Consider the following 27002-nt stretch of genomic DNA (forward strand, 5'->3'; position numbering starts at 1 on the left):
AGGATTCCTGATCTGGCTCCATTTCCAGCTCCAGGACATCCACTGTCAGTTTGTGGCTGCTTGTCACGTTCTGGCTGCGAAGTGAAAGGACATGCAAGACAAAACCAAAGAGGAATTATATTTACCCACTTAGTGGTCTGTGGAATGAGGCAGGCAAGTAAGATTCTGCTACTGGACAGGGCTTCATCTGAAAGTACGGCTGAGATCCCAGACTTTTGCTCAGGCCAGACTTCCATTTTCAGGAAAATTAGCATGGATTTAAGACCAGTGGGCAGTGGATTGTCAAATTGCTTTGGTAACTGATCTTTAAGTTGCTTTGTATTTTATGGCTTTGCTAGCTGCTTTGAGACATCTTCTTGTGAAAAATGATAAATAAATGTAAATTATAATAATGATAACAACACAGAGAGAGCAACCTTCTGGGACTTCCTTTTCAGAGGAAGAGTCATTATACTTCCACGGTGGTTGGGGAGCTGACGGGAGCACAGCTGTGCTGGCTGGGGGCTGGGGGGGGGCGGAGTTTAAGTCCAAAACATTTGGCGGGCACCAAGCTGGAGAAAGCTGCCGTAGTGAATGCCTGGCACAATGAAATCACACTCAGCTTCTCTCTGCCCACTGCAAATAACAGCCTGGAAGGTGGAGTGAGAAAGTGTTCAGTGGGTCTGAGTTCCAGGGAGTGGAATGGATGTGTAGTCCAAGCATGGCAGCCACATTTTGCCCTGCTGGAGACTTCTCTTCTTCTTTCTGATGGGAGCCCCAGCTGCTAACTCCACAATTCCAGGAATCCACCATGTGTAGTTGGCAGGTGGTGGTTTCCTCTCAGTCAGAAGTGAGTTGCCCAACCTACCCTCCCTGTGGGGGACAGAGAGAGTGGTGGATCACTGAATAACCAGGTCTTTCCCCCTCTTTCTACCTGACTACTCCCATCCTCTGAACATACTGTAGATCCTCTTTTTATTCTTCCTTCCTTCCTTCCTTCCTTTCTTTCTTTCTTTCTTTCTTTCTTTCTTTCTTTCTTTCTTTCTCCATTCCATCCATTTTGCAAACTGGAATTTGTTCCCTTTTACATTTTGCTATGTGTTAAGCATTGGTAATATTGTGGAAATCAGAACACAAAATAATCATTTGAAACATATGCCAGCGGCATCACTTTATTTTTCTGAAATGCATATCAGGAGAGTCACCTTGAACATCTGTGCCATTGGTGCTCTGAACATTGTACAAAGTGCAAAACATTTATACAATAGTTGGCACACAATGAGCATGAGAGTTACTTCCTCAAATATACTGGAAGATTACAAAAATTGTAAGAAGATTTCAAGAAGTTACTAAAATAGGTTTGTCCTTTTAAATTAGCTTACATAGCAATTGTTTTGCTTTACTGGAAGTTTGAAGTGAGAACATTTTTGCTGATATCACTAATAGAGCAGACAAGGAACGAAAGGAAGTCAAGTCGGATATAAAAGTAAGCAGAGATAAGAAAACTGCCCAGCTCACAGTAGGCACAGAAGTTGAAGTCTACACATTATCTGCAGTGCAGCCTTCAGCTAGATGGTTTACTTTTTGGCAATCGTGGCAAATCTTTCCTATAGGAACATAGGAATCTGCCTTATACAGAGTCAGACCAGGCTCTCCAGGCTGCAAATGAGGATGTCCTTCGTTCAGATCTCACCTTTGCTGTGAACTCCCAAGGTGGCCTCAGGCTTGCCACCCTCTCCAGTCCTATATAAGGATGCTGCCTGTCTGCAAATCCTACATACAGGTAGGACAAAGAGAGAGAAGCATGCTACAAGTTGGAGGGTGGAAGTCTGATGTGTTGAGTACAATATGGGATTCAGCAAACAAACACATTGTTTTTTCTGTGTTGACCATTTTTCAGTAGCACCCCATACCAGGTTGCAGAGTATCAGCCTTCAAAATCTCGTCTTTCTGCCTTTTGACATTTCCTGCCAGCACACTGGAGCGTGTATTCAACAATGTCAACACTAACTTCATTGGGTAAGAAATTTACAGGAATGAGCTCTGAGGATAGGAAATGCTTCAGTGACTCTGATGCATCTTGCCTGTGCAATGGCCCAGACTCATGAGACAACCCCAACACTCTGCAAATAAGTTTGTGTTGCTGGAAAAGATGACATTTGTGCATAGGTTCATTGCAGTTCAGAGAGGGGTGAAGAGGAAAAAGGTCATGAAGCAGAGATGGTGTGCCTGCAGATTGGTGTCTTATAACAGCTGTATGCAATGACCATCCTTTTACTCTCACAGTGTGGATGGGGATGGATTTGTACCTGACCCTCTGCTGCTTCATCCACTAAACCAGAGATGTGTCATTTCTGCCCCATGGGCTCAAGCCACCCAGAGAAATGCCTGTTTGCTTACCTGGTCTTGAGACTCCACCTGTTTGCCATGCTAAAGACTGTGCCCACCCCGTCCTTCAAAAACTTGGTGCAGGGGCCATGTCACTTGTTGGATCAACATCTTAAGCATGTGCTTACCCATATTTCTAATCCTTTTGCATAACTACTGTACCTTTCAACTGTTGCCTTGATTTTGTACCACTCTGATTTAAGTTTCTTTGGTGGAAACCAAGCTTTGAGTCTGAATTCTTCAGCTGACAGTGAGCGCCAAGACAAGTTTCCCATGCAGCTATGTAGGATTTAGATCAGGGATTGAGAAACTGTGACTCTCCAGGTATTTATCGATTATGTATTTATCTCACCTTTCCTGCAAAGAGTTCAAGGTCGTGCACTTACTTCTCCTCGCCATTTTCTCCTCACAACAACCCTGTGAGGTAGGTTAGGCTGAGGGGCAGTGATCAGCCCGAGGTCACCCAGTGAGCTTCATGACTGAGTGGAGATTTGAACCCTGGTTCTCCCAGGTCCTTGTCCAGCACACTGACCACTACACCACTCTGGCTTTCTGTTTCTGGACTACAAGTTCCATCATCCTTGACACTGGCCATGCTGGCTGAGGCTCATGGGAGTTGGAGTCCAACAACATCTAGAGGGCAACAGATTCCCAATCCCTGATTTAGACCACATGCATATACTCGCCTTCCTTCCTCCTCCTATGAAGATTCCCTTTGGGAAGGCAACACCCAATAAATTTCCAGAATTTGGGCATTCTTTTGTTCCAAGGCTTCGCCAGTCATGCGATGCTGCAGTCACTGAGACGAACGAGATAAACGAGAGCCCGTTGTTGAGATGTTGTCCTGTGAATGGGACCTCAAGGTGCAGTACCAGAGGCAGATGAAAAGCCCTGTGAGCAAAGAGAGCAGCTTCAGTAGGCTTGGAGGGGCTGTAAATTGGAAAGCGTTAAGGGAGAGAAGCATTGGCTCCCAGCAACATGCTGAGCTCACAAACCTTGAAGTGAGTTGAGAACAGTGAACAGGAAGATCTGTGGGACCGAGAGCACCCCGAAGGAGAAGAAAACCGACGTCCAGGTGGCACCCAGGAGGCAAGTCAGCCCAAGAACGGTCACCATGTCCTTACAGGAATGCTCTTTCCGCTGCCGAGGACTGGCTCGGAGCTGCCTGAGCCTCCAAACCACCAAGGTCAAGACAGCCATATTGAAGACTATGGTGCCACTGCAGTAAATCAGGTTGAAGTAATGCACTGTGGGAGAAGTGATCCAGCACCTGCAGGAGGAGAGAACTCAATGAGACACTTCCAGATTCTCTTTCTTCTTTTCATATGGGTGGGGGGAGAGAATACAAGAGGAGATTAGCCCCACAGCCCTCACAGGAGGAGGCCACAGTGCAGAAGGTCCTGTGTTCAAACCCCAGTATCTCCAGGTAGGGCTGAGAAGAAGCAGATTTAGGGGAGTGCAACCGTTTCAATCACAACTGGGCACAGAGCCTCAGGGGCACCATAAAGGATGCCGCAACAATGATATAGAATGGAAGATGGGAGGGACTCCATATTTTCAGTAGTTAGCTGGCTATCATGGCTCTCCTAGTTCGAATTAGGATCTTTATTCAGCACACACAAGGAACGAACACACACATGTTTAAGGACAGGTATCCTCTTTTCTTTCTCTCTTGCTCACTCTCTCTCTACACATACACACAAACAAAACAAAACAAAACAAAACAAAACACTATTGCTTAACTTACTATTAGTATGGGTTCTCTGGCAAAATTGCCAGGCCCACATTGAAAATGGTTAGGGATTTTTCCACTCTTTAGATCAAGGTATGTGCATGTTGCTGTGGGATCTGCTGCCTGCTTAAATTGCAATTTTGCCGTCACAAGCAGCACTTATATATTCTGTCACTTTCATTCGTTCTTTCTTTATTCCTTTGTTTGTAAGAACTTCTTGTGGGCATAGAGTCAAGGGCAGACACATATTCATAAAAGGATGGACATCATAACTCCAGCAAAAGACCCCAAAGCTCTTGTAGGGGTGGGTTCAGGCACATACTGCAACAACTGCACAACTGAGGTAGGTGCTGACAGAGGCTCTAAAGTGCAGATGAGCTCCAGCCCTCCTCCTGAACCTGGAGATTTGGGGGGGGGGGGCAGAGCAGCAGGGGAGGATCACCACAGAGGCACTGCAAGTGAAACTAAGCCTAAGTGCCCATAACTGCATTTCCCCACTAGATATGTGGCTGGGAATGATAGCAGCCTAAACTGGAAACCCCCAAGTAGGATAAGACTGCTATATTTACTCACATGAATTCCATCACTTTTGCTTCTCCCTTCCCTCTCCTCATCACTTCCTCTCAGATTGTAAGCTTTGTGAGGCAGAAACCTGGTGTTACTAAATAAAGAATGGGTAGGCAAACTAAGGCCCGGGGGCTGGATCCAGCCCAATCGCCTTCTAAGTCCGGCCCACGGACGTTCCAGGAATCAGCATGTTTTTACATGAGTAGAATGTGCCCTTTTATTTAAAATGCATCTCTGGGTTATTTGTGGGGCATAGGAATTCGTTCTCCCCCCCCCTCCAAAATATAGTCCAGCCCCCCACAAGGTCTGAGGGACAGTGGACCAGCCCCCTGGTGAAAACATTTGCTGACCCCTGAAATAAAGCGTCCCACTCACTGATGGCACTACATAAATCAACAATGCCCACATAATGCAATAATTTGCTACCAAGACCATTGGTCCACCCCGCCCCCCCCCCCCCGAAACTCACATGGTACTGTTGCGGTGAGCAGAGCTGGTTTTGATACCATAGCGGCCATAAATTTGGCTGTTGCTCAGGAAGATGATCACCACTGCTAAGCCAGGGAACCCTGTTGGATCCAAGAATGCACAGTGGTAAAGGCACAAAGAAGATTCATGAGCACTGCCGTCCTAAGCACAACCACACATACAAGATAAAAGGCACACTCGTTGCATGTTCTACAGAGCTCAAGCCTATCCAGATCTCCTGCTACACAGCCTATGCCCGGAATAAATAATGTCATTTCAATGTCTGTAGCCATAAGAGATGCTCAAGGCCAATGTAAGTTAAACCAGCCTAAAGTTACACCAGATCCAAACTTTGCTCAGCAGCAGGGCTAATGCTGGGTGGGGGAAACAAGCCTTGAAAATAGTGTTTGGGTTACACCACCCTTTCTGCTGGTTTAACATACGGTACATGGAGTTGCCAGGTCATGTGGCCGAGATGAATGGGCTTAGGATCCAGCCTAAGTCTCCCACCCCTCTGGCCACGCCCTTGCTACACCCACAGAACGCTTGTGCCAGCTCAATCAATCAAATCTTTATTATGGTCATAGACCTGCATAGGTAGGATGGGGAAATCTAAAAAGCATTAAATGTATTAAAACAGAAGGTATATTTAAAAGACGATAAGAATCTAAACGAAACTAAAAGACTCTAAAAGAAGGGCTAGGAGCATTAAACAGATGTGGAAGAACATGAAAGGTTAGTATATAAAAGACTACAGCTTTCAATTTAGAGAGCACTCTGATGGGAGTGTTCACTAAATCTAGTTTGTGGCTCAGATCATCATCCGATGAATTTTGAACACTGCTGTGGAGAATCTGGCAACACTGTATGTTGTAGCAGGGCTGGTAATTGTCCCGGCTTAAGACCTGGTAGGCTCCGCTCAGCCAGCTGGGTGGCAGCTAAGTCAGGATGGAGGAGTTATATGCCAGAGTATCTCTGGGTAAACCAAGGATGAAGGAGTTAACTCAGCCAACCTGATCCACACTTTCCAGACTAATACACGGTTATCCTTCAGTTTTCACACTTCTCTGAATTTTATGAGGCAGTTCTTGCCTCAAACAATACACCAAAATCCATACTTGAGGTTAAAATGTGGTTTTTTTTCTCTCTTTTTAAGTGTGTTTTAGGACAAAAGGCATTCAAAAAGTGTATTCTAGGGTAAAATGCTAAATCTTCCTTGTAGGTGTAGCATAGATTTCCGTCCTCAAGCTGCCACCTTAAACAAGAAAGGGGCCGCCTAGTGCAGGCCTAGACGCTTCAGTCGAATGCAAAGCAGAAGGTCATGCCCAGATTTTATGTTCAGGGAAGCACAGGGCAAAAATTAATAGGTTCTCATTTTTTCTGCAAACCTACCTAATTCACACTTCCTGAAGCAATGCACAAGCTGAAACACAGCAAGACTTCAAAATTTGCACTTCTTTGAATTTTGTGATCCAGTTCTCCAAGCAACATTTGTTGTTGTTGTTGTTTAGTCGTTTAGTCGTGTCCAACTCTTCGTGACCCCATGGACCAGAGCACGCCAGGCGCTCCTATCTTCCACTGCCTCCCGCAGTTTGGTCAGACTCATGTTGTAGCTTCGAGAACGTTGTCTAACCATCTAGTTCTCTGTCGTCCCCTTCTTCTTGTGCCCTCAATCTTTCCCAACATCAGGGTCTTTTCCAGGGAGTCTTCTCTTCTCACGAGGTGGCCAAAGTATTGGAGCCTCGGCTTCAGGATCTGTCCTTCCAGTGAGCACTCAGGGCTAATTTCCTTAAGAATGGATGTGTTTGATCTTCTTGCAGTCCATGGGACTCTCAAGAGTCTCCTCCAGCACCATAATTCAAAAGCATCAATTCTTCGGCGATCAGCCTTCTTTATGGTCCAGCTCTCACTTCCATACATCACTACTGGGAAAACCATGGCTTTAACTATACAGACCTTTGTTGGCAAGGTGATGTCTCTGCTTTTTAAGATGCTGTCTAGGTTTGCCATCGCCTTTCTCCCAAGGAGCAGGCGTCTTTTAATTTCGTGACTGCTGTCACCATCTGCAGTGATCATGGAGCCCAAGAAAGTAAAATCTCTCACTGTCTCCATTTCTTCTCCTTCTATTTGCCAGGAGGTGATGGGCCCAGTGGCCATGATCTTCGTTTTTTTGATGTTGAGCTTCAGACCATATTTTGCGCTCTCCTCTTTCACCCTCATTAAAAGGTTCTTTAATTCCTCCTCACTTTCTGCCATCAAGGTTGTGTCATCTGCATATCTGAGGTTGTTGATATTTCTTCCGGCAATCTTAATTCCGGCTTGGGATTCATCCAGCCCCGCCTTTCGCATGATGAATTCTGCATATAAGTTAAATAAGCAAGCAACATAGGCAAATACAAATGTGTATATCAGGCTTCCTCAACCTCAGCCCTCTGGATGTTTTTTGGCCTACAACTCCCATGATCCCTAGCTAGCAGGACCAGTGGTCAGGGATGATGGGAATTGTAGTCTCAAAAGATCTGAAGGGCCGAGGTTGAGGAAGCCTGGTGTATATTATGGGGGAAGCCTGCACACATTGCTGTTTTAATGTTTCGTTTGCTATTGTAAGTATACCAGAGATGGTTATTAAAAAGATATAACAGAAAAAAATCATATTGATCCTCACCCCAGCCAACTGAACACAGTTTAAGGAGGTAGCGCATGATGTATGAGTTGTAGACTCGGATCACGAGCAGGTAGAGGTGGAAGCCTTCAATGGCCATCCAGGTCAGGCAGCAGAGCAGAGAGTAATGGAGGAAAGCGGCTGTGGCTGTGCACGGCCACGAAAGGCTAGCTGATGCTGGGAAGCTGCTGCCCAGGAAGGACACGTTGAGAAGGAAGAGGGCTCCCAGAAGGTCCATGTGGATCTTTGTTGTGGAATCATGCTGGATTTTCCTGCAAAAAGGTGTTAAAATGGAATATAAACTGGAGAGTTTTGCTGACTCAGTAAACTGAGTTTTGCTGACTCAGTAAAAGACAGGGCAGACACTGTGCTGGTATACTCTTTCTAGTACTTAATGGGATCTCAAGGCTGTGGAAGTGGCTTTAGGCATGAGATCTTTGCATCCTTTACAGCAGAATGCGATGTGTATCTCCTGAGTTCAACGAGACCTACTCTCGGGAACGTGTGCATATAATTGCAATCTTAAAATCGTAAGGATTTTGAGGGGTGTTTTTTTTTTAAAAAAAGGTCAAGTTACTAGATCTCATGGGGTGAGTTAAATACAGAAGGAGGAATCTACAGACCAGATCTTGATCAAGGTGTCCTTCCTTTGGGAGGAAGGGTGGGATATAAATGTAATAAACAAAAATTTTAAAAAGAGAGTGTTTGCATGCATATGAGGGGAACCATCTACACAAATCTAGAGTGGAGTCCCTAAGACAGTTGGATGGCGCCTTGTATGTCTCCTTCCAGCAACTCCTGCAACCAAGCTGGTGCCAAATGTATTGCTCTGCTTTCCTTTGGACTGCATCAGCAAAGCCAACAGGGGGGTCTTGTCATCTGGGCAGCCCAGGACTCCATACACATTGCCTAGGCTTGTGCCCCAGGGAGAACAGTTCAGTGCTGCTAACTCAGCAGTTTAACTTCACCCCCAGAGGCGCACTCCACTGACTCTGGAGACAGACCGATGCCAACAACAAATTATGTGTACAATGTTATGCAGATACTTTCAATGGAGCAACAGCTACCCCTAGTGGCAAGCAGAGGCTGGGATAGTATTTTCAAACAGGAATGTGTTTGTCAATCACGTATCCATAAATTTGTTTACAGAATCATTTTATGAAGAGATGCTGAAGTTTTCAAAACAGCTATGAAATCCCACACTACCAAAACCAGCATGGAAGAACCCCAAACAACTATAATTTTATTCTTCATATTCTGGGGCTGGAAGCAGACAATAGTTTTTCAGAGGCTTGAAGGAGCGACCATTACTCATGGTCCACACAGTCATCCCCTCTTCCGTCAGGTCAGACAGGTGCTGCAGGTATTTGCAATGTTTCAAAAACCTGCACTACGTATTTGACAGAAGCGTTTATACCACAGGAACCAAAATGCACTCCTAAACCACTATCAGATCTTATTTTTAAAAATATTGCCTGCCTTTAATCCAGGAAGAAACTTTCTTAGGTATTGACTGAAGGAGCACTGTACTTACCGGGATAAAATGTAGAAAAAGATAGTAAGCAGGCATGCAAAAGCAGAGATACTGCAGCCTATGTTGGTGATATAGGTCAGAGGAGCCAGCAGAGATTCATCCAGAGTAGTTGGGGAGATTTGCTGAATGAGCAGAGAAGGAAGAGGATGCAAAGACGAAAACAGAAGGAATTAAGATGAAACGGGTATGTATTCTCCCCAACAGGCTAGTTTTCTAGGTGCAAGAGACGTTTTTTCATGGAGGAAAGGTCAGTCCTAGGAGCCTGTCTCTGCTCCCCCACCAACCCCACATCAGCTGCCTGAAGTGTTGCAGCCCAGAGAGAGGACCTGGGCCACAAGAGAGCCCCACACTTACCACAAGGACAGCAAAGTAGGTGAGGTGGTTGCACTGGCACAGAACCATGCCCTCCCAGTTGATGTTAGTTGTGCAGCCTTCCTGGCTCCAGCTCCCCATGCTGCCCTCTTCTGCCAAATGGGAGAAACCCAACCACACTCAGAAAGCAGCAGGAACAAGGGCCAAACTAGACAAGGGGCCACTGACACAACAAGCAATTGCATGCATACTTTTTTAAAAAGCAGGCAGCAGGATGTGAAGGAGGGGCACATGTGTGTAGAATCCATAGAAGGACCCTAGCAGAAAGGAGAGGAGGGCTTTGTCCCCTACTGTAGTCCTAATTCAGAGGTCAGGCACCCCATGCCTGATATTTGCATTAGGGAAAGAGGGCATTTCGACTGGCACAAATGAGAGGTTTCCTTCCAAAACAATGGGGGGGGGGTTTTAAATCCAAATCAGGGTCAGTGCAAGAGGCAAAGGATTACAGGGCCCCACCTTCATCTCCCCATGATGTTGTTGTTGTTGTTTTAAAAGAAACCATTCACACATTGGCTAATTGTGTGAATGGAGTCTCCTCTAATTTGGTCCTAATTAAGGCTGATGCCTCCAATCCTGTGAACTGTTCCATTCAGGATTATCACAGCAACAGTATCACAGCTTTTTTTAAAAAAAAAACACTTGCATTTGTTCCTTTCCCTTGCTTATATGCTGCTTTTGTTAGTTTGTAAACCACTGGTGTAGAAATAGGAAGGGAAGAGGATGGATAAGAGGCAAATTCTGGCCTTACCTGTTCCTTCCAGCCAAAAAACACAGGCCACGCTGGCATTGGCCTAGAAGGGAACAGAGACAAGTTGATGAAAACACTTTCCTACCTCTAGGGCAGAATTCCTTCAGTGCGACTGAAGAGTGCTTGTCAGGCAGATGGTGATGCCCAGCAACACAATTCCTGCCCTCCTCAGTCAGACAGAGCTAATAATAATAACAATAATATAATAATAATATTCTTTGCCCCCTCTTTACAGCTAAAATATAGGAATGCTCAACCATGGCCTGTGCTTTGCACAGCAACCAACTCTTAAACTTTCTCCTGTGTTCCTCATGTCCTGCATTGGGATGTAAAAAGGGAGAAACCAGAAGCATGTGCCTTCCTCTGGAGAAGGGCTTCCTCTGCAAAACTGCCCCTCCTCAAAAATTATTAAGGACTAGAGGATTTACAGAAATACAACACTATTGGTAAAGCGCAACTGGAGATCATGGCTTGATCATCCAGGTAAATGAACACTGGAACATAAGGAGCCTGCTGGATCAGGCCAGTAGCCCATCTAGCCCAGCACCCTGTTCTTATAGTGATGAACCAGGTGCCTAGAAGCAGGACGTGAGCACATGAGCAGTTTCCAGCCTCTGGAGTCCAGAAGCATTGCTGCCTCTGACTGCGGGTGCAGAATATAGCTACATCTCCCTGAATTAGCCTGTCTTGTATGGTGGAACAATGTAGTTTTGGAGGTCAGGCATGTTATGCTGTGCACAGGGCTTTGCAGCCCCCCCCCCCAGTTGTTGGTGCCTTCAAATCCCCCTTTTGGCCCAGCCACACCTTTAGCTGCCCCACATTTGATGTCAGGTACAGGGCAAGTGGGCATGGCAGGGTCAAAACAGCCTCACAGGCCAAGTGGGGAAGCCTGGCTGAAGGTTCCCCTCTGCTTTGCTGCAATGTTGGAGCTGCAGCCTCAATGCCCTCCCAACTGCTTTTTGCAGAAAAGCTTTGCTTCATTCTCTCAGGAGCTGGTAAGAGGAAGGCAGGGGCAGCTAATGGGGTGTCTCCCATGCACTGTTGGCCTGCAGTTCTCATCATACCTGCCAATTGGCTATTGGGACTGATGGGAGGCGGAGTCTGACAAATCTGATTCCTGCATTGCAGGGAGTTGTTGCTGTTGATTTATTTATAACCCACCTTTTCCCCTGACAGGGATTCAAGGCAGCTCACAGATAAATAAGAATAGCAAAATAATAATAATAATACCCAGTGGCGTAGCGTGGGGGGTGCAGGGGGGGCCGGCCGCACCGGGCGCAACATCGGGGGGGCGCACTCGCACTCGCAGCTCTCTGCCCCTACCTGGCTCACTCACTCTCTCTCACTGCAGTGCTGGCTGTGCGAATCCGATCCGAGCCGCTGGGTCGCCGCCCACTGTGGAGGGGGTGGGTGCCAGGCGTGCGGTGCGGAGAGAGAGCGAGGGACTATCTGGGGGAGGGACAGTGCAGCGGCTGCCCAGCGCAGCGCTGAGCGCGGGAGAGAACCACACCAGACCAGCCCAGGCAGCAGCAAGAAGAAGCTGGCAGCGGCGGCAGGTTAGGGGTTAGGGGGCGCAAATTACTTGCCTTGCCCCGGGTGCTGACAACCCACGCTACACCGCTGATAATACCCCACCCTTTTTATCATTAAAAAACAAATAAACATTAATAGAATTAAAAACACCATAGGGGTTCTATTAAAAACATACACATACAATAAACACAGCACAGCGCCAACTGTACTGTGATTCCAAAACCTGGAGGGCACCACACTGACTAGTCCGGCACAGGATAAACGCTTACTGGGTGGCAGCTGTGGCCACAGCACAACTCACCAGCGTATGGTTGTGCCAAAACCTGATCTCCACCGGTTGACTGAGTTGAGTAACGCTGATATTCCCAAAGGTGGCCCCTAAGATGTCATCATTCAGCAAGGAGTGGTTCTTTCTGTCCTATAAGATAAAAAGCGAAAAAGACTTGGCATGGGATGACTGGGGAGGGAGTCTTTAAACACCCCTCCTCACATTCCCCCCCCCCCCCGTTCAGCCAGTAGAGCTGATCAACAGCAGAGCAGTCCACTCCATTGGGAACAGCTGCTTTAAGGCACTCTAGGCACCTCAAGGTGGTTACTGCCAACAGACCTGGCTTTCCCCACCCTTGTCCTTTACAGATGGAAAAGATGAAAAGGGAGGGAAGCTGCTGGGAATCTGTGGCAGGGAGACAACAAAGGAAGTGTGAGGAAACCAATGCAGTGGTGAACAGGGGGGGTCATTTGTGATGGCTGCCATGGTATTCAAGTAAACCTAGGCTTTGTACATACGCTCATGAGGCCACCCATTCTGCCCTCTTCCAGGTCCAAAAGGACCCACATATTGGTGGTTGGGCATCAATTGGAGGTGCATAAAATAGTCACTGTCTGTAAACCTTTAAAGGACATTCTTTTCCCTCAGAGAATTCTGGGCACTGCAGTTTGCTAGAGCTGCTGGGAATTGTAACTGTGAAGGGTTAACTACAGTGCCCAGAATTCTCTGAGGGAAGAGAATGTGCTTTGAATATGCTGTGAAGGTACAATGTTTACACCACCTTAGTCACAGCAAGGCATGGTGACAGTAGTTGCACCCAAGTTTCTGTGGGAAGGGGGCTTTTGAGAAGAGATGTAAAGGATTAAAAAGAGAGAGAGAGTTGATATTGTGTAAGAGCCAGCAGATGGTGCAGCAGCCACAAAATTAAAAGACCCCTGCTTCTTGGGAGAAAAGCAATGACAAACCTAGACAGCATCTTAAAAAGCAGAAACATCACCTTGCCAACAAAGGTCCGTATAGTTAAAGCTATTGTTTTCCCAGTAGTGATGTATAGAAATGAGAGCTGGACCATAAAGAAGGCTGATCGCCGAAGAATTGATGCTTTTGAATTATGGTGTTGGAGGAGACTCTTGAGAGTCCCATGGACTGCAAGATCAAACCTATCCATTCTGAAGGAATTCAGCCCTGAGTGCTCACTGGAAGGACAGATCGTGAAGCTGAGGCTCCAATACTTTGGCCACCTCATGAGAAGAAAAGACTCCCTGGAAAAGACCCTGATGTTGGGGAAGATTGAGGGCACAAGAAGAAGGGGACAACAGAGGATGAGATGGGTGGATAGTGTTCTCGAAGCTACCATCATGAGTTTGACCAAACTGCGGGAGGCAGTGGAAGACAGGAGTGCCTGGCGTGCTCTGGTCCATGGGGTCACGAAGAGTCTGACACGACTAAACAACAAAGCAACAAAGAGCCAGCAAGGGAGAGCGGGTGGAGTCAACAGGGAAGCCCTCCCCAACACACTCGGGACCGCAGCTGTGTTGACTGTTGCTGATGGGATTTGTAGGGCGCCAGAGAATACAGTGACAGAGCAGGTGATCTTCAGACGCCGAGGATAGACAAGGAGAGGTCAGAGGCAAGGATATGTAAGATAAGAGAGTCATTAAAATGAGCCAGAAAGAGTCACATGAATTGGCTTACCTTTCCTCCACTCTTTGTAGGCACCGTCTGAGCTGAAAAGTTCCATGTCTCAGCAGAGTTTTATTGCCCCAGAGTTTTCCCCATGAAAATCCGCTCTTTAAAGCTCAATCAGCTCTGACAAGCTTTAAAGAGCGGGTTTTTGAGGGGAAAGTTGGGAGCGAAACAAAAAACAAGAAACCCCCCCTCAGACACAGAGTTTTTAAGCATGAATCTGTGCCTGGAAAGAGAAGGGCAAACGATAAGTGTGGATGTCTGCAGTGTAGCACAAATTAGGCTGGCTTTCCCATGACCCTTTTCGGAATGTATGTGGCCACTGTCTGGGCCCAGTCTCCACCTCCGTCACCCCATTAACCAAACCTCAAGTTCCAGGGAATGCCTACCTGGAAGAAGCAAGATGTTTTCAGGTAAATACAGGTGAGCCGCATCTCCTTTGCAGCTATGCCCTGGGCTTTCTTCGCTAGCTCAGCGGGGAAATGCATGGCATGTCGGGTTTGGTTCTTCGCCGAGGTATTGCGCTGCTCAGAGCGAAACAGACATGTACACATTGGAAGGCGTTGTTTTTCATTCAAAAGTATTTATATGCCACCCTCCAATTAAAAAATAATAATGTCAAAACAGTTTGCAATAAATAGTAAGAACGATGAAAACAGAAATTTGTAACTACAGGAACTGGGGCTTGTTAGAACTAGCACGGAAGACCAAGGAATGCCTGGGCAAGTAAGTGCTCAATAACTGGTAGAAACCCATCACAACTGATAGAATCATAAAATTGCAGAGTTGGAAGGCGCCCTGAGGGTCATCTAGGGTCATCTAACCCGCCACAATGCAGGAATCACAGCTTAAGAATTCCTGACATGTGGCCACCCAACCTCTGTTTAAAAACTTCCAATGCAGGAGAGTCGACTGCCTCCCAAGGTATATCTATGGATAAAATAAAATTTAAAAAGCAGCCATCTGTTTTTCTTGTTGCATGTTGCTGTGAGGATCATGTAATGAGGCCCCTTTCCATTAATTAATTAATTGCAAACTGAGGCTACTTGTCCACATTCTTGAACCTGATCTGCAGGACACAAATACCCAGGACTGCATTCTGGGGGCCAGGTTAATGAAAAAGTGACAGAGCAGTCATACTGGAGAGTCATCATCCAATGAGCAAGGAACGTACGTGAAGGGAAGCTGTGAAATAATAGCAACACATCACCGGGGTCTCGTTTCACTTCCAAAAGGAGCATTTAAAGAAAAGCCCAGAGCAAATCACTTGCTCAAATATTCTTAAAAGCAATCTGTTTGGAGGCTGTCAAAGCCAGACAATGTTCTCCGCGGTTGGGAATGGCATCCAACTGAAAGCAAACGGGGCCACCTTTGACCTTTCCCTGAAGTTCTTCTCTGCATGGTTTTGTGAACATATTCACATTCCTGGCATACCAAGAGCCATGCAGAAAGGAAGCCAGCCAGGACAATGGAAAATAATGTAGGAGAATATTAATAGAGCAGAATCATAGAAATGTAGAGTTCGAAGGAAGGAAGGAAGGAGCGGTGGTATAGCAAGGGGGGCACAGGGGTGGTTGCTCCAGGCACAAAATTGTTAAGGGGTGCAAAATTTCAACCCCCGGAAAAAGGAGGGAAAGGAATTGTTGGATTAACAAATTGAATTGGAATACAAAAGAGGGAGGTATGAGGAGGTCCGGGAAACAAGTAAATGTAAAAGAAGTGATGAAAAGATGGAATTGTTTTTAACTGTTTTTTTCTTTTTTCTACTTTGTATTTTTCCTTTTTATTGTTAATCTTTTTATTAATGTGATTTTTCTTCTTTTGAAACTTTAATAAATATTATTTTTTTAAATAAAAAAAATTCAACCCCCGGGAGCGGCCTCAATACAGCTGTGCACTTCCATCACTAGGCTCTGTTGAAAACAACTTCTCCATGCAAACCAGGAAGTGACCTTTCCAGACAACGGAATGTCTCTTCTTTTCTTATCTCTATGGCTGTGATCTCTTGGGTCATGCGGACGCCGTTAGGCAGTTGAATGCACATGAGTACTCTGTCCATTTCCCTCCAAGGAAGGAGAGTCCACCACCTTCCAATGCATTTTTTAAAAAATTGCATTTACATCCCACATTTTTCTCTCACCCACTGTCCCCTCCTCTGCACAGCCTTGGGGACTGGCAACCCATGCTACACCACTGGGAGTGAGTAGAGGAGGAGGCCACTGCTGTCCATGAGCATGCTGCCAGAGTCGAGGAGCAGGAAGTAGTACGCACTGAGCAGCCATGTTGAGCACCCAGCAGTGGCAAGTGTTGGGTGCCAGGTGGTAGCGAGGAGCAGGAGGTGGGGGACTGTGCAGGGGCTTTTGCCTCTAGCAGCAAAATGTCCTGGGCTAGTCCTGACCCCTTTCCTTAAAATCAGTCATTTGAACACAAATATAGGTGGTTCCAGCAATGGGAGCCCATCCACACCTGCCCAGAGACATTGTAGACATATACCAAGATCGCAATTGCCACTTCCTTCTTCCTTCTCCGCCTGGGGAATGTGCAGGGAGGGAAAGACAGGGGCAATCTAACCAAGGGGAGGATTTTCAAGCCTGTATCACATAACCACACCTAGCACTGTGGGCAGCAGGATTGCACACTGAGGGTGAGCATGCTTGAGTCTGGATTGAGGGAAAAGTGCCTCTTTGCACTACAGGTGGGTTAGTGTGTACACAGCCCCGGTCAAAACTTGGTGCATTTTCAAAGCATGTTCACCACTCTGCATGTCTCTGCTGGGTATTCATTCTAGATAGCAAGAATCAGCAGCAGGGTGTGAAGATAGCAGGAAAATACTAACCATTAAGCTGTCGCTGCTGATATTCAGTCCTCTGAAATCGCTAAGATTTATCCTGAATATTAATGTTTGAATATTGTCATGCACCACAGTGAGATTCTCTGCCAGGAGACTGGTTTGCAGCAGGGTCTTCTCCAAATTTTCTTTGGCTCTGAAAGTGGAGAATTGTTGAGAGAAAGCGTGTAAATGCTTAAGGGTTGCACTTGGAAACACAGAGCTGCCAAGGGCCTCAGTGGATGCTGGCACAGATTGTGAGGATTATTTACATACTTATCTCATTACATTCTTCTAACACCTTTCCTCAAAAGAGCTTAAGGTGCTGGTCATGTTTTCCCTTCTCCTCAGAGTCGTTTAACCCCCAACCCCATTTCTTCACAGGGCACTTTGGAAATTGTAGCTGTCTGAGAGGAATAGAGATGGCCTAACATTCTCAGCATTCTTAACAAACTGCAATACCCAGGATTCTCTGGGGGAAGTCATGACTGTGGTACAGTACTGCTTTTAATGTATCATGCAGATGGGGCCTGAGTTGTGTCTGGGTGGAGTTAGGACTTTCCCACTGCGGAATCTAATGTTCAGGTACAGCATTTGCTGAGGGAAAGAAACATCTGTATCTGAGATCGGAACTTACCTCATCAGCTCCTTCCTTTCGGAGACACATCCTTCTTTCAGGTGCCTCTCAAATATTCTCATGGCTTTCTCCACATCACTCTTCGCGCCAAGATCCAAGGGTAGCCTGGTTGCTTTCCCGCTGGGTTCTGCCCCTTAGCAACAGCGAGGGAAAGACAGGCCATCAGTGTAGAGGAAACGGCACATGCTCCCACCATGAACGAATCAAAGAGTGCCCACATCACCTCCAGCAACAACACAGACCAGTGAGTCCCACACCATGCACAGGGAGAAGGGACACATAAATGTGGACCTTGGAAAATTTAGGATTCCGTAAGGACATAAGAAGAATCTGCTGGATCAGGCCAATGCCCCACTTAGTCCAGCATCCTGTTCTCACAGTGGCCAAGCAGATGCCTGTGGAAAACCTGTAAGCAGGATCTGAGCACAGGAGCCGTCTCTCCTCCTGTGGTTTCCAGCAACTGCTATTCAGAGGCAGAGCATAGCCATCGTGGCTAGTAGCCATTGATAGGCTTCTCCATTAATTTGTCTCATCCTCTTTTAAAGCCAGCCAAATTTGTGGCCATCCCTGCATCCTCTGGGAGTGAGTTTAACTGTGCACTATGTGAAGGACTTCCTTTTCTGTGTCCTGACTCTTTCAACAATCAGCTTCATTGGATGTCCACAGGTTGAAGCGTGATGAGAGAGGGAGGAAAAACTTCCCACTCTCCCCTTTCTCTATGCATCATCTTATACACTCCTCTCATGTTGCCTCTTACTCCCCTTTTCTCTGAACTTAAAAGTCCCCAAAGCTATAACCTTTCCTCATGGGAGAACCACGAGGAAAATACAGAAGGATGTTAATTTGATGGCCATGCCATATGGAAAAAATGAAGTGTGGCACCCCTGGGTCTCCCTGACACACAACTCCCTCTTAGGAAATCAGGATTGCCCACCTCCTAGCCCCTAATAAGACATCTTTCCTACCTGGTATCTGGTCCATAAAAGCAGCACACGCAAAGAGAAAAAGGCAAAATCCTGTGCCCATCTCTGTATTGCCGGAAATGTAGCGCAGGTCCCCAAACACCACAAATGGCTGGGAGCTGTTTACAATGTGAAGAAGAAACTGAAATGAGGTAGAGTAAGGTTATGGGCACATTTGTGTATTTAGGAGCTGCAAGACAAGAAGACCCCTTCATGGATCACTGCCTTGCCGTGGCGAAGGGGCTTGAATAACTCAGAGAAGCTATGAACTATGCCAAGCAGGGCACCCAAGATGAACAGGTCATAGTGGAGAGTTTTGACCAAACGTGAGCCACCTGGAGTAGGAACCGGCAAGCCACTCCAGTATCCCTGCCAAGAAAACTCCATGGACAAAGACAACAGGCATATAAAAGTTATGACGCTGGAAGATGAGCCCCTCAGGTCGGAAGGTGTCCAACATGCTACTGGGGAAGAGCGGAGGACAAGTACAAGTAGATCCAGAGCTGATGAAGCGGCTGGGCCAAAGCCGAAAGGACGCTCAGTTGTGGATATGCATGGAAGCGAAAGGAAAGTCCAATGCTGTAAAGAAAAATATTGCATAGGAACCTGGAATGTAAGAACCATGAACCTGGGTAAGTTGGATGTGGTCAAAAATGAGATGGCAAGAATAAATATTGACATCCTGGGCATCAGTGAGCTAAAATGGACGGGAATGGGCGAATTCAGTTCGGATAACTATCATATCTACTACTGTGGGCAAGAAACCCGTAAAAGAAATGGAGTGGCCCTCATAGTCAACAAAAGAGTGGCGAAAGCTGTACTGGGATGCAGTCTCAAAAATGATAGAATGATCTCGATACGAATCCAAGGCAGACCTTTTAACATCACAGTAATCCAAGTTTATGCACCAACTACTGGTGCTGAAGAAACTGAAATTGACCAATTCTATGAAGACTTACAAGACCTTATAGAAGTGACACCAAAGAAGGATGTTCTTCTCATTATAGGGGATTGGAATGCTAAAGTAGGGAATCAAGAGATAAAAGGAACAACTGGCAAGTTTGGCCTTGGAGATCAAAACGAAGCAGGGCAAAGGCTAATAGAGTTCTGTCAAGAGAACAAGCTGGTCATCACAAACACGCTTTTCCAACAACACAAGAGACGACTCTACACATGGACATCACCAGATGGGCAACATCGAAATCAGATTGATTATATTCTCTGCAGCCAAAGGTGGAGAAGCTCTATACAGTCAGCAAAAACAAGACCTGGAGCTGACTGTGGCTCAGATCATCAGCTTCTTATAGCAAAATTCAAGCTTAAACTGAAGAAAGTAGGAAAAACCACTGGACAGGTAAGATACAATCTAAACCAAATCCCTTATGAATACACAGTGGAAGTGAGGAACAGGTTTAAGGATTTAGATTTGCTGGACAGAGTGCCTGAAGAACTATGGTTGGAGGCTCGCAACATTATACAGGAGGCAGCAACTAAAACCATCCCAATGAAAAAGAAATGCAAGAAAGCAAAGTGGCTGTCCAACGAGGCCTTACAAATAGCAGGGGAGAGAAGGCAAGCAAAATGCGAGGGAGATAGTGAAAGATACAGGAAATTGAATGCAGATTTCCAAAGAATAGCAAGGAGAGACAAGAAGGCCTTCTTAAACGAGCAATGCAAAGAAATAGAGGAAAACAACAGAATGGGAAGAACCAGAGATCTGTTCAAGAAAATCGGAAATATGAAAGGAACATTTCGTACAAAGATTACCATAATAAAGGACAAAAGTGGCAAGGACCTAACAGAAGCAGAAGACATCAAGAAGAGGTGGCAAGAATACACAGAGGAATTATACCAGAAAGATATGGATGTCTCGTATACCCCAGGTAGTGTGGTTGCTGACCTTGAACCAGACATCCTGGAGAGTGAAGTCAAATGGGCCTTAGAAAGCACTGCTAATAACAAGGCCAGTGGAAGTGATGGTATTCCAGCTGAACTGTTTAAAATTTTAAAAGATGATTCTGTTAAGGTGCTACACTCAATATGCCAGCAAGTTTGGAAAACTCAGCAGTGGCCAGAGGATTGGAGAAGATCAGTCTACATCCCAATACCAAAGAAAGGCAGTGCCAAAGAATGCTCCAACTACCGCACAATTGCACTCATTTCACACGCTAGCAAGGTTATGCTTAAAATTCTACAAGGAAGGCTCAAGCAGTATGTGGACCGAGAACTCCCAGAAGTGCAAGCTGGATTTAGAAGAGGCAGAGGAACCAGAGACCAAATTGCAAACATGCGCTGGATTATGGAGAAAGCTAGAGAGTTCCAGAAAGACATCTACTTCTGCTTCATTGACTATGCAAAAGCCTTTGACTGTGTCGACCACAGCAAACTATGGCAAGTTCTTAAAGAAATGGGAGTGCCTGATCACCTCATCTGTCTCCTGAGAAATCTCTATGTGGGACAAGAAGCTACAGTTAGAACTGGATATGGAACAACTGATTGGTTCAAAATTGGGAAAGGAGTACGGCAAGGCTGTATATTGTCTCCCTGCTTATTTAACTTATATGCAGAATTCATCATGCGAAAGGCTGGGCTGGATGAATCCCAAGCCGGAATTAAGATTGGCGGAAGAAATATCAACAACCTCAGATATGCAGATGACACAACCTTGATGGCAGAAAGTGAGGAGGAATTAAAGAACCTTTTTAATGAGGGTGAAAGAGGAGAGCGCAAAATATGGTCTGAAGCTCAACATCAAAAAAACCAAGATCATGGCCACTGGGCCCATCACCTCCTGGCAAATAGAAGGGGAAGAAATGGAGACAGTGAGAGATTTTACTTTCTTGGGCTCCATGATCACTGCAGATGGTGACAGCAGTCACGAAATTAAAAGACGCCTGCTCCTTGGGAGAAAGGCGATGGCAAACCTAGACAACATCTTAAAAAGCAGAGACATCCCCTTGCCAACAAAGGTCCGTATAGTAAAAGCCATGGTTTTCCCAGTAGTGATGTATGGAAGTGAGAGCTGGACCATAAAGAAGGCTGATCGCCGAAGAATTGATGCTTTTGAATTATGGTGCTGGAGGAGACTCTTGAGAGTCCCATGGACTGCAAGAAGATCAAACCTCTCCATTCTGAAGGAAATCAGCCCTGAGTGCTCACTGGAAGGACAGATCCTGAAGCTGAGGCTCCAATACTTTGGCCACCTCATGAGAAGAGAAGACTCCCTGGAAAAGACCCTGATGTTGGGAAAGATGGAGGGCACAAGGAGAAGGGGACGACAGAGAATGAGATGGTTGGATAGTGTTCTTGAAGCTACCAGCATGAGTTTGATCAAACTGCGGGAGGCAGTGGAGGACAGAAGTGCCTGGCGTGCTCTGGTCCATGGGGTCACGAAGAGTCGGACACGACTAAACGACTAAACAACAACAACAAGACAAGAAGAAGAAGAAACCCCCTTTCCAGACGCATCTGGGCTACATTAAAACAGGATAAAATATAACAAATAACATTTTGTGGATGCACTCAGCTAAAAGCAGCTTTGACTCCTGCTGCTGGAACTACCTGATATGTCTGAATTTGCTCTCAGCCATGAACCAGTAGTGTTCTTTGCTCCCACAACTGATCCAAGGAACCTCATGGGGGAGCAGAAATACCACCCTACAAATATATGGCAAAAAAATTAAAAACTGGGTCTGCAAATGCATGTTTGGGCTACCAGTGGGCCCCACATCTGAAAAGTTTAAAGGCTGCTGCTGGAGTTAAAAAGCGGCCTTCAACAAATACGCTTGCCATGGCGAGGATGGTGCCGTCACCTAGTGAGAAGGGAAAGTGGCCAACCTGCCTCCTGACTCTGAAGCCACAGAGGAGAGCAGGATCATTCAAGCAGCTGCTTGGCAAATCCCTTCCCCGCCTCCAGCTCTGAAGCTGGAAGGATGGGGGCTGTTCGGCAGCTGCATGGCAAATATGGAAAGCGCTAGCCACGGATGGCTAAACTGGCAACCCTCCTCTCTACTGGTCTTGCCTCTTCAGAGTGCTGGATACTTCCTGCCTGAGAGCATCCTGTGCATCTTAGGGGAATGGTGCCCAACATCGCCCACTCCTAGTCTCTCAGGTCTTCGCCTCGGGAAAAGCTGGGTGACTTGGCAACCTGGATGTTGGTGACTTTATTTTTTGGCTTGGCCAACAAGGCCAGCCAGAAACTGTAGGCCTTGGGTGAAAAGGATCTTGGAAGAGTCACTGTCCATCAAATTAAACCATTCAAAGGAAACCCAAATTGCAAGGGACCTGAAAAAAGGCATTTGAAGCCGGTTTGGGCAGGATAAAGAAAACGAAAGAAGAAAGCTTATAAATGTGTGAAAACCAAATTGGGGCCTTCCGATATAGCAGCCTATAAGCCTAATACTTAAACAATCAAGCACATATTGCGCCTGGGCATGCAGTTATGCTAAGGGGGTGGGAGGTAAGCAATCTACACAATGGAATTTTTGTGTCCCTGTGTGGGCAGTGGTGTGCCTATGTTCTAGCATCAAGGTGCCCACAAACATGACATGAGGAAGTCAACAGTAGCGTGGTGCAGGGACTCGGGCTCGGAAGGGACATTGTGGCATTTGATAAGTTCCAGAACTTGCTTTTATCCACAGTAGATCAAATTGTGACACACATTCTCAGCTCAGAACTGCAAATCTAAGCAAATAAGAGATGCAATCTAGTAAAAAAAAACACATTTTTTTTTGTTAACTGATACAGATTTTGTCATATGCTTAACCTCAACTGTGACGCTGTACGAAAGCGAGCTTTCCTCATTAATAACTGCATTTCACAGAAAAAAGACTTGAAATTCAATTGTTAAAAAAAGAAAAGAATTATGACTCACTTTTTCCTTTATTTCTTTTGTGTGTGTGTGCCTTATTTTGCCTTAATGTACCTTCAGTTTTCTGTGGCTGCATTTATTATGGCTAGGGGCCTCAAAAGCCAGAAGTGGTCCAGACCTCCAAAAACCTGGGATGCAAAGAAAGTAGAATTGTGGAGGCCTATGTGGAAAGGTTGGAGGAGTTGGTTATGCTTAGCCTGGTGAAGAGGCAATTAAGAGGCAAAATAAGAGCCATCTTCACACATCTGAAGGGGTCTTGCCAACAAGATGAAGCAAATTTGCTGCTCCAAAGAATAATAATACCAGAACCAACTAGAAAAGAGGAGATTGAGAGGTGATATGATTGCCATCTTCAACTATCTGAAGGGATGTCACATGGAAGATGGAGCAAACTTCTTTTCTCCTGCTCCAGAGGGGAGGGCCTGAACCATGGATTCAAATGACAAGAAAGGAGATTCTGACTAAGCACCAGGAAGAATTTTCTGATAGTAAGAGCCATTCAACAGTGGAATGGATTACCTCAGAAGGTGGTCAGCTCTCCTTCATTGGAGGTTTCTAAGTAGAGGTTGGATGGCCATCTGTCAGGGATGCTTAAGATGGATTACTGCATCACAGGGGTTAGACTAGATGACCCTGAGGATCCATCCCAACTCTACAATTCTATGATTCTATGGAACAAACTACAAGAAAGAGTATTTGGGCTAAACATTAGGAAATATTTCCTGATGGTATAAGATGTTCAAGAGTGGGAAATACTGCCTCCAGATATTAGGGATTTTTAAAGGAGAAGCTGGATAGCCACCTATAACATTTGAAATCCCTTTCAACTCTGTGAATCAAAGATGCATTCACACACACTGAACCTCGGGGGGGTTAACTCCAGACTGGGAACAAGGCTGAAACCTGAAATATTCTGGTATATGCCAGGACACTCAAACACAACTTCTAAAAAAGAACCTGAACATATTCCCCGAAAGCAAAAATAGGAAAATGGATTTGCTAGGGACCAGTATCAGTACAGTAGGGGTCGCCAACTATTTTGGACCAGGGGGCACTTCTTAAATTTTGAGAGAGTTCGGGGGGGGGGCACGCCAGTCACAAAATGACTGCCATGGGAGGATGGCATAATGCAAAATCAGAGAGAATACAATCATGGTGAAGTTTTTCCCATGATTGTATTTTCACACGATAATTCTGCCTAGAAAATAAGACAGAAGCAGGAAAAGTGCATTAAAGGGGATGGCGAAACAGCAGAACCAAACAACTAATTTATCAATCACAGCTCTGACTTCACTTGTTTGCTACAAACAGAGGTGGGAGTAGGCAGGCCTGTTCATTTCACAGAAATGACTTAAAAGGGTACCTGCACATTTTGTTTCATAACTTTCTTTCTAAGGGGGCCGGAGACTTGCTTAAAAAAGAAAGAAAGTGCACTGCCTGGGGTGTAGAAAGACACCCGGAGAATATGATGGGCTGATTTGGCCATGATAAAGCACTTACGTCCAACAGAGTCCTCAATGAGAGTTAGGTCCCACCACGATGATTTTAATTTGTTTCTTTTGCGTGGCGTTCTTCTTACATGTCAGCCTCACTGTAAGGTGCATTAGCATGTCATTAAAAAAAAAAACCATTTCCTGGCCTATACAGATGGCTTCCTGAAGCAGGAAAAGGAAATTCTACATCAAACACTTGATCAAAATACACATCACTTTGCGAAAAGACTCAAATCTATCAGAGCTGAAAATGGGTGTGGAGGGCAAATGTTGACAACTCACCCGCACTCTGTGGAGTGTGCTGCTGCTTTCAGTTGTTCAGACCACTGGAAATTGCACGTGGCTTGTTTCCTCTGCTAGCTTGTAAGCAGGTGAAGGCGGGAGGCCTCAGATGCGATTTAGCAGCAGCAAATTTTGGACAAGCCACTCCCCTCGGGCCATAACTTCACCAGCTCCGAGACCTTGCAGAGAGATGTGAGCTGAGGTCCATTCCCAGAATGCAAACCACAGACAAGCAAAGGCTGCGAAAGGGGGAAGGAAGAGGATGGAGATGACCGAGATATCCGTGAAAGGACTGCAGAGCTAAGGAGAAGTTCAGTTGAGGAAGTTGAGGAAATGCAGCAAACAGGCAGAGCAAAGAACGCATCTGAAAGCAGCACCTGCATAGGGAGATCTTTGTCAAACAGAAAATAAAGGCTTTTTCTCTCTCCCTGATCTGTAATGGCTATATCACCTCTCAAGAGGAATGCAATGGGATGTTTCTGATATTAGGGAACAGATTAACTGGTTTTAATATTGCATGTGTACATTGTTGCTTAACTAGAGATGAGGGTGGGGAGGATCTGCCAAACTCAGATTTGCCTGATTCAGTCTGGGCACAACATGACTCTGAATTGGATCCAGAGCCCACCTCTTTGAGGTGCCCACAGCCTAAAGCAGCTAGGAATCACACTTGGAATTACAATGGAGCAAGTCCCCTTGGGAATGACAGGAGCTGATTATGTTCTGTCACTCTCAGCAAGAATTGTTTGAGGAGGAAACATGGAAAAAGGTAAACATGTTAGCTCCAGGGGGCTGGCTAAGCTATTTTTGCAGCTTTTGAAAAAGCAACTGTGCTTTAGAGTGCAATGAGTGCATAGAGCGCAACGACACTCTATGGTTTACAGTTTCTGATTCTTTGTTTTCTTTTTGTTATGTTTGCATTTTTCTTTTTAAACAATCAATAAAATATGTAATATATATATTAAAAGGCAATTCTAAATAAACCATATATCACAAAGACACTGCAGGTTTCACTGTCCCTAATTCTGAGGAAACTAAACCCTGGGTAAGCGCCTGGGACCCCTGGAATTTCACACAGCTCAGAGATTGGGGTGATGTGCAACAACACTAGTCATATATCGGATCCCCTCTTAAAATCTCATTTCTGAGGTCTGGCAAGAATGATCTCCCCATTTTACTTTGCTAGCCAGCAGCCAACATTCCATGGCTACTGAGCATGCTTGGGCTTCTCTGGGCAGCTTTCTGGAGGTGTGGAAAAAGTGTTGCTTCCTAGGTTTTTAATTTTTTGTACTTCTGCCAAAACTAGGGTCCCCCAAAGCATATTGACAGCTCCCTCTTGTTTCTCAATGGCCCCATTTTGGCTACAATCCCTGTCAGTACTCACTACCCATGTTTGCCATTGGAAGAGATGATGCTACTAGGTCCCAGAGGATGAGGCCACTGCCTTGCTGAACTTAAGTGTGTCTAGCTCTGCTCAGTGCCTGGATGGGATGCTAGGTTCCATGAAGTAACAAAACTTGGATATAAATGTAAGAAAAAGCTTTGCATAGAGGTATGAAGTTAACAGAAGCCCAATCAATGTTACTGAATGCGTGGAGAGCACACTTCTTCCTATATGTGCAGGATCCCTCTCCCATTTCCAGGAAGGCAAGATTATGAGCCAGCAAAGCACTCCATAGAGATTCAGTATTACAGATCCAGGTGTGACACATGAGAAATCCAAATTGAATGACTGAGGAGATGGAGATAGAGGATTATAAGTCAGGGGTGGGGAGCCTCTGGACCCAGGACTCCCTGTTTGGTCCACAGGGCCATTCTGGCCATGCCATGCCCCCCCCCAAGCATCAGCTGATTGTCGTATCTTCAAAAACTCTGTTCAAAGTGCAGGTCAAAATAATGCTTTGAACAGGGCTTCTGAAGACCCCTAAAGCCAAAAACAGTCTCCATGGTTATTATGATGCCAGGTGATTGTTGACAGGTCATTAATTCTGCCC

At 45.8% G+C, this 27002-nt stretch overlaps 1 protein-coding gene across 6 annotated transcripts; it reads right to left on the bottom strand.

The window, feature by feature from the left end:
• Positions 1-1120: 1120 nt before the first annotated feature.
• ADGRG5 (adhesion G protein-coupled receptor G5) lies at positions 1121-25540 on the bottom strand. Of its 6 annotated transcripts, XM_081017030.1 has the most exons (15): positions 25009-25540; positions 24734-24824; positions 23237-23361; positions 18367-18505; positions 17402-17534; positions 16774-16921; positions 14327-14461; positions 12285-12401; positions 10451-10493; positions 9685-9794; positions 9331-9452; positions 7800-8068; positions 5136-5235; positions 3363-3637; positions 1121-3258 (listed from the first exon to the last, which is right to left on the bottom strand). In XM_081017030.1, the coding sequence occupies exons 4-15, from the start codon at positions 18425-18427 to the stop codon at positions 3164-3166; spliced, it is 1608 nt and encodes a 535-aa protein (XP_080873156.1). In that variant the 5' UTR covers positions 18428-18505; positions 23237-23361; positions 24734-24824; positions 25009-25540; the 3' UTR covers positions 1121-3163. The 6 variants fall into 6 exon arrangements, with proteins under 6 accessions (XP_080873156.1, XP_080873158.1, XP_080873157.1 ...); XM_081017032.1 differs by lacking the exon at positions 24734-24824; XM_081017031.1 differs by lacking the exon at positions 23237-23361 and having other exon boundaries at positions 18367-18482.
• Positions 25541-27002: the final 1462 nt, after the last annotated feature.

This window comes from Podarcis pityusensis (genome assembly GCF_964106645.2).
Source record: "Podarcis pityusensis genome assembly, chromosome: 8".
Lineage (NCBI taxonomy): Eukaryota > Metazoa > Chordata > Lepidosauria > Squamata > Lacertidae > Podarcis > Podarcis pityusensis.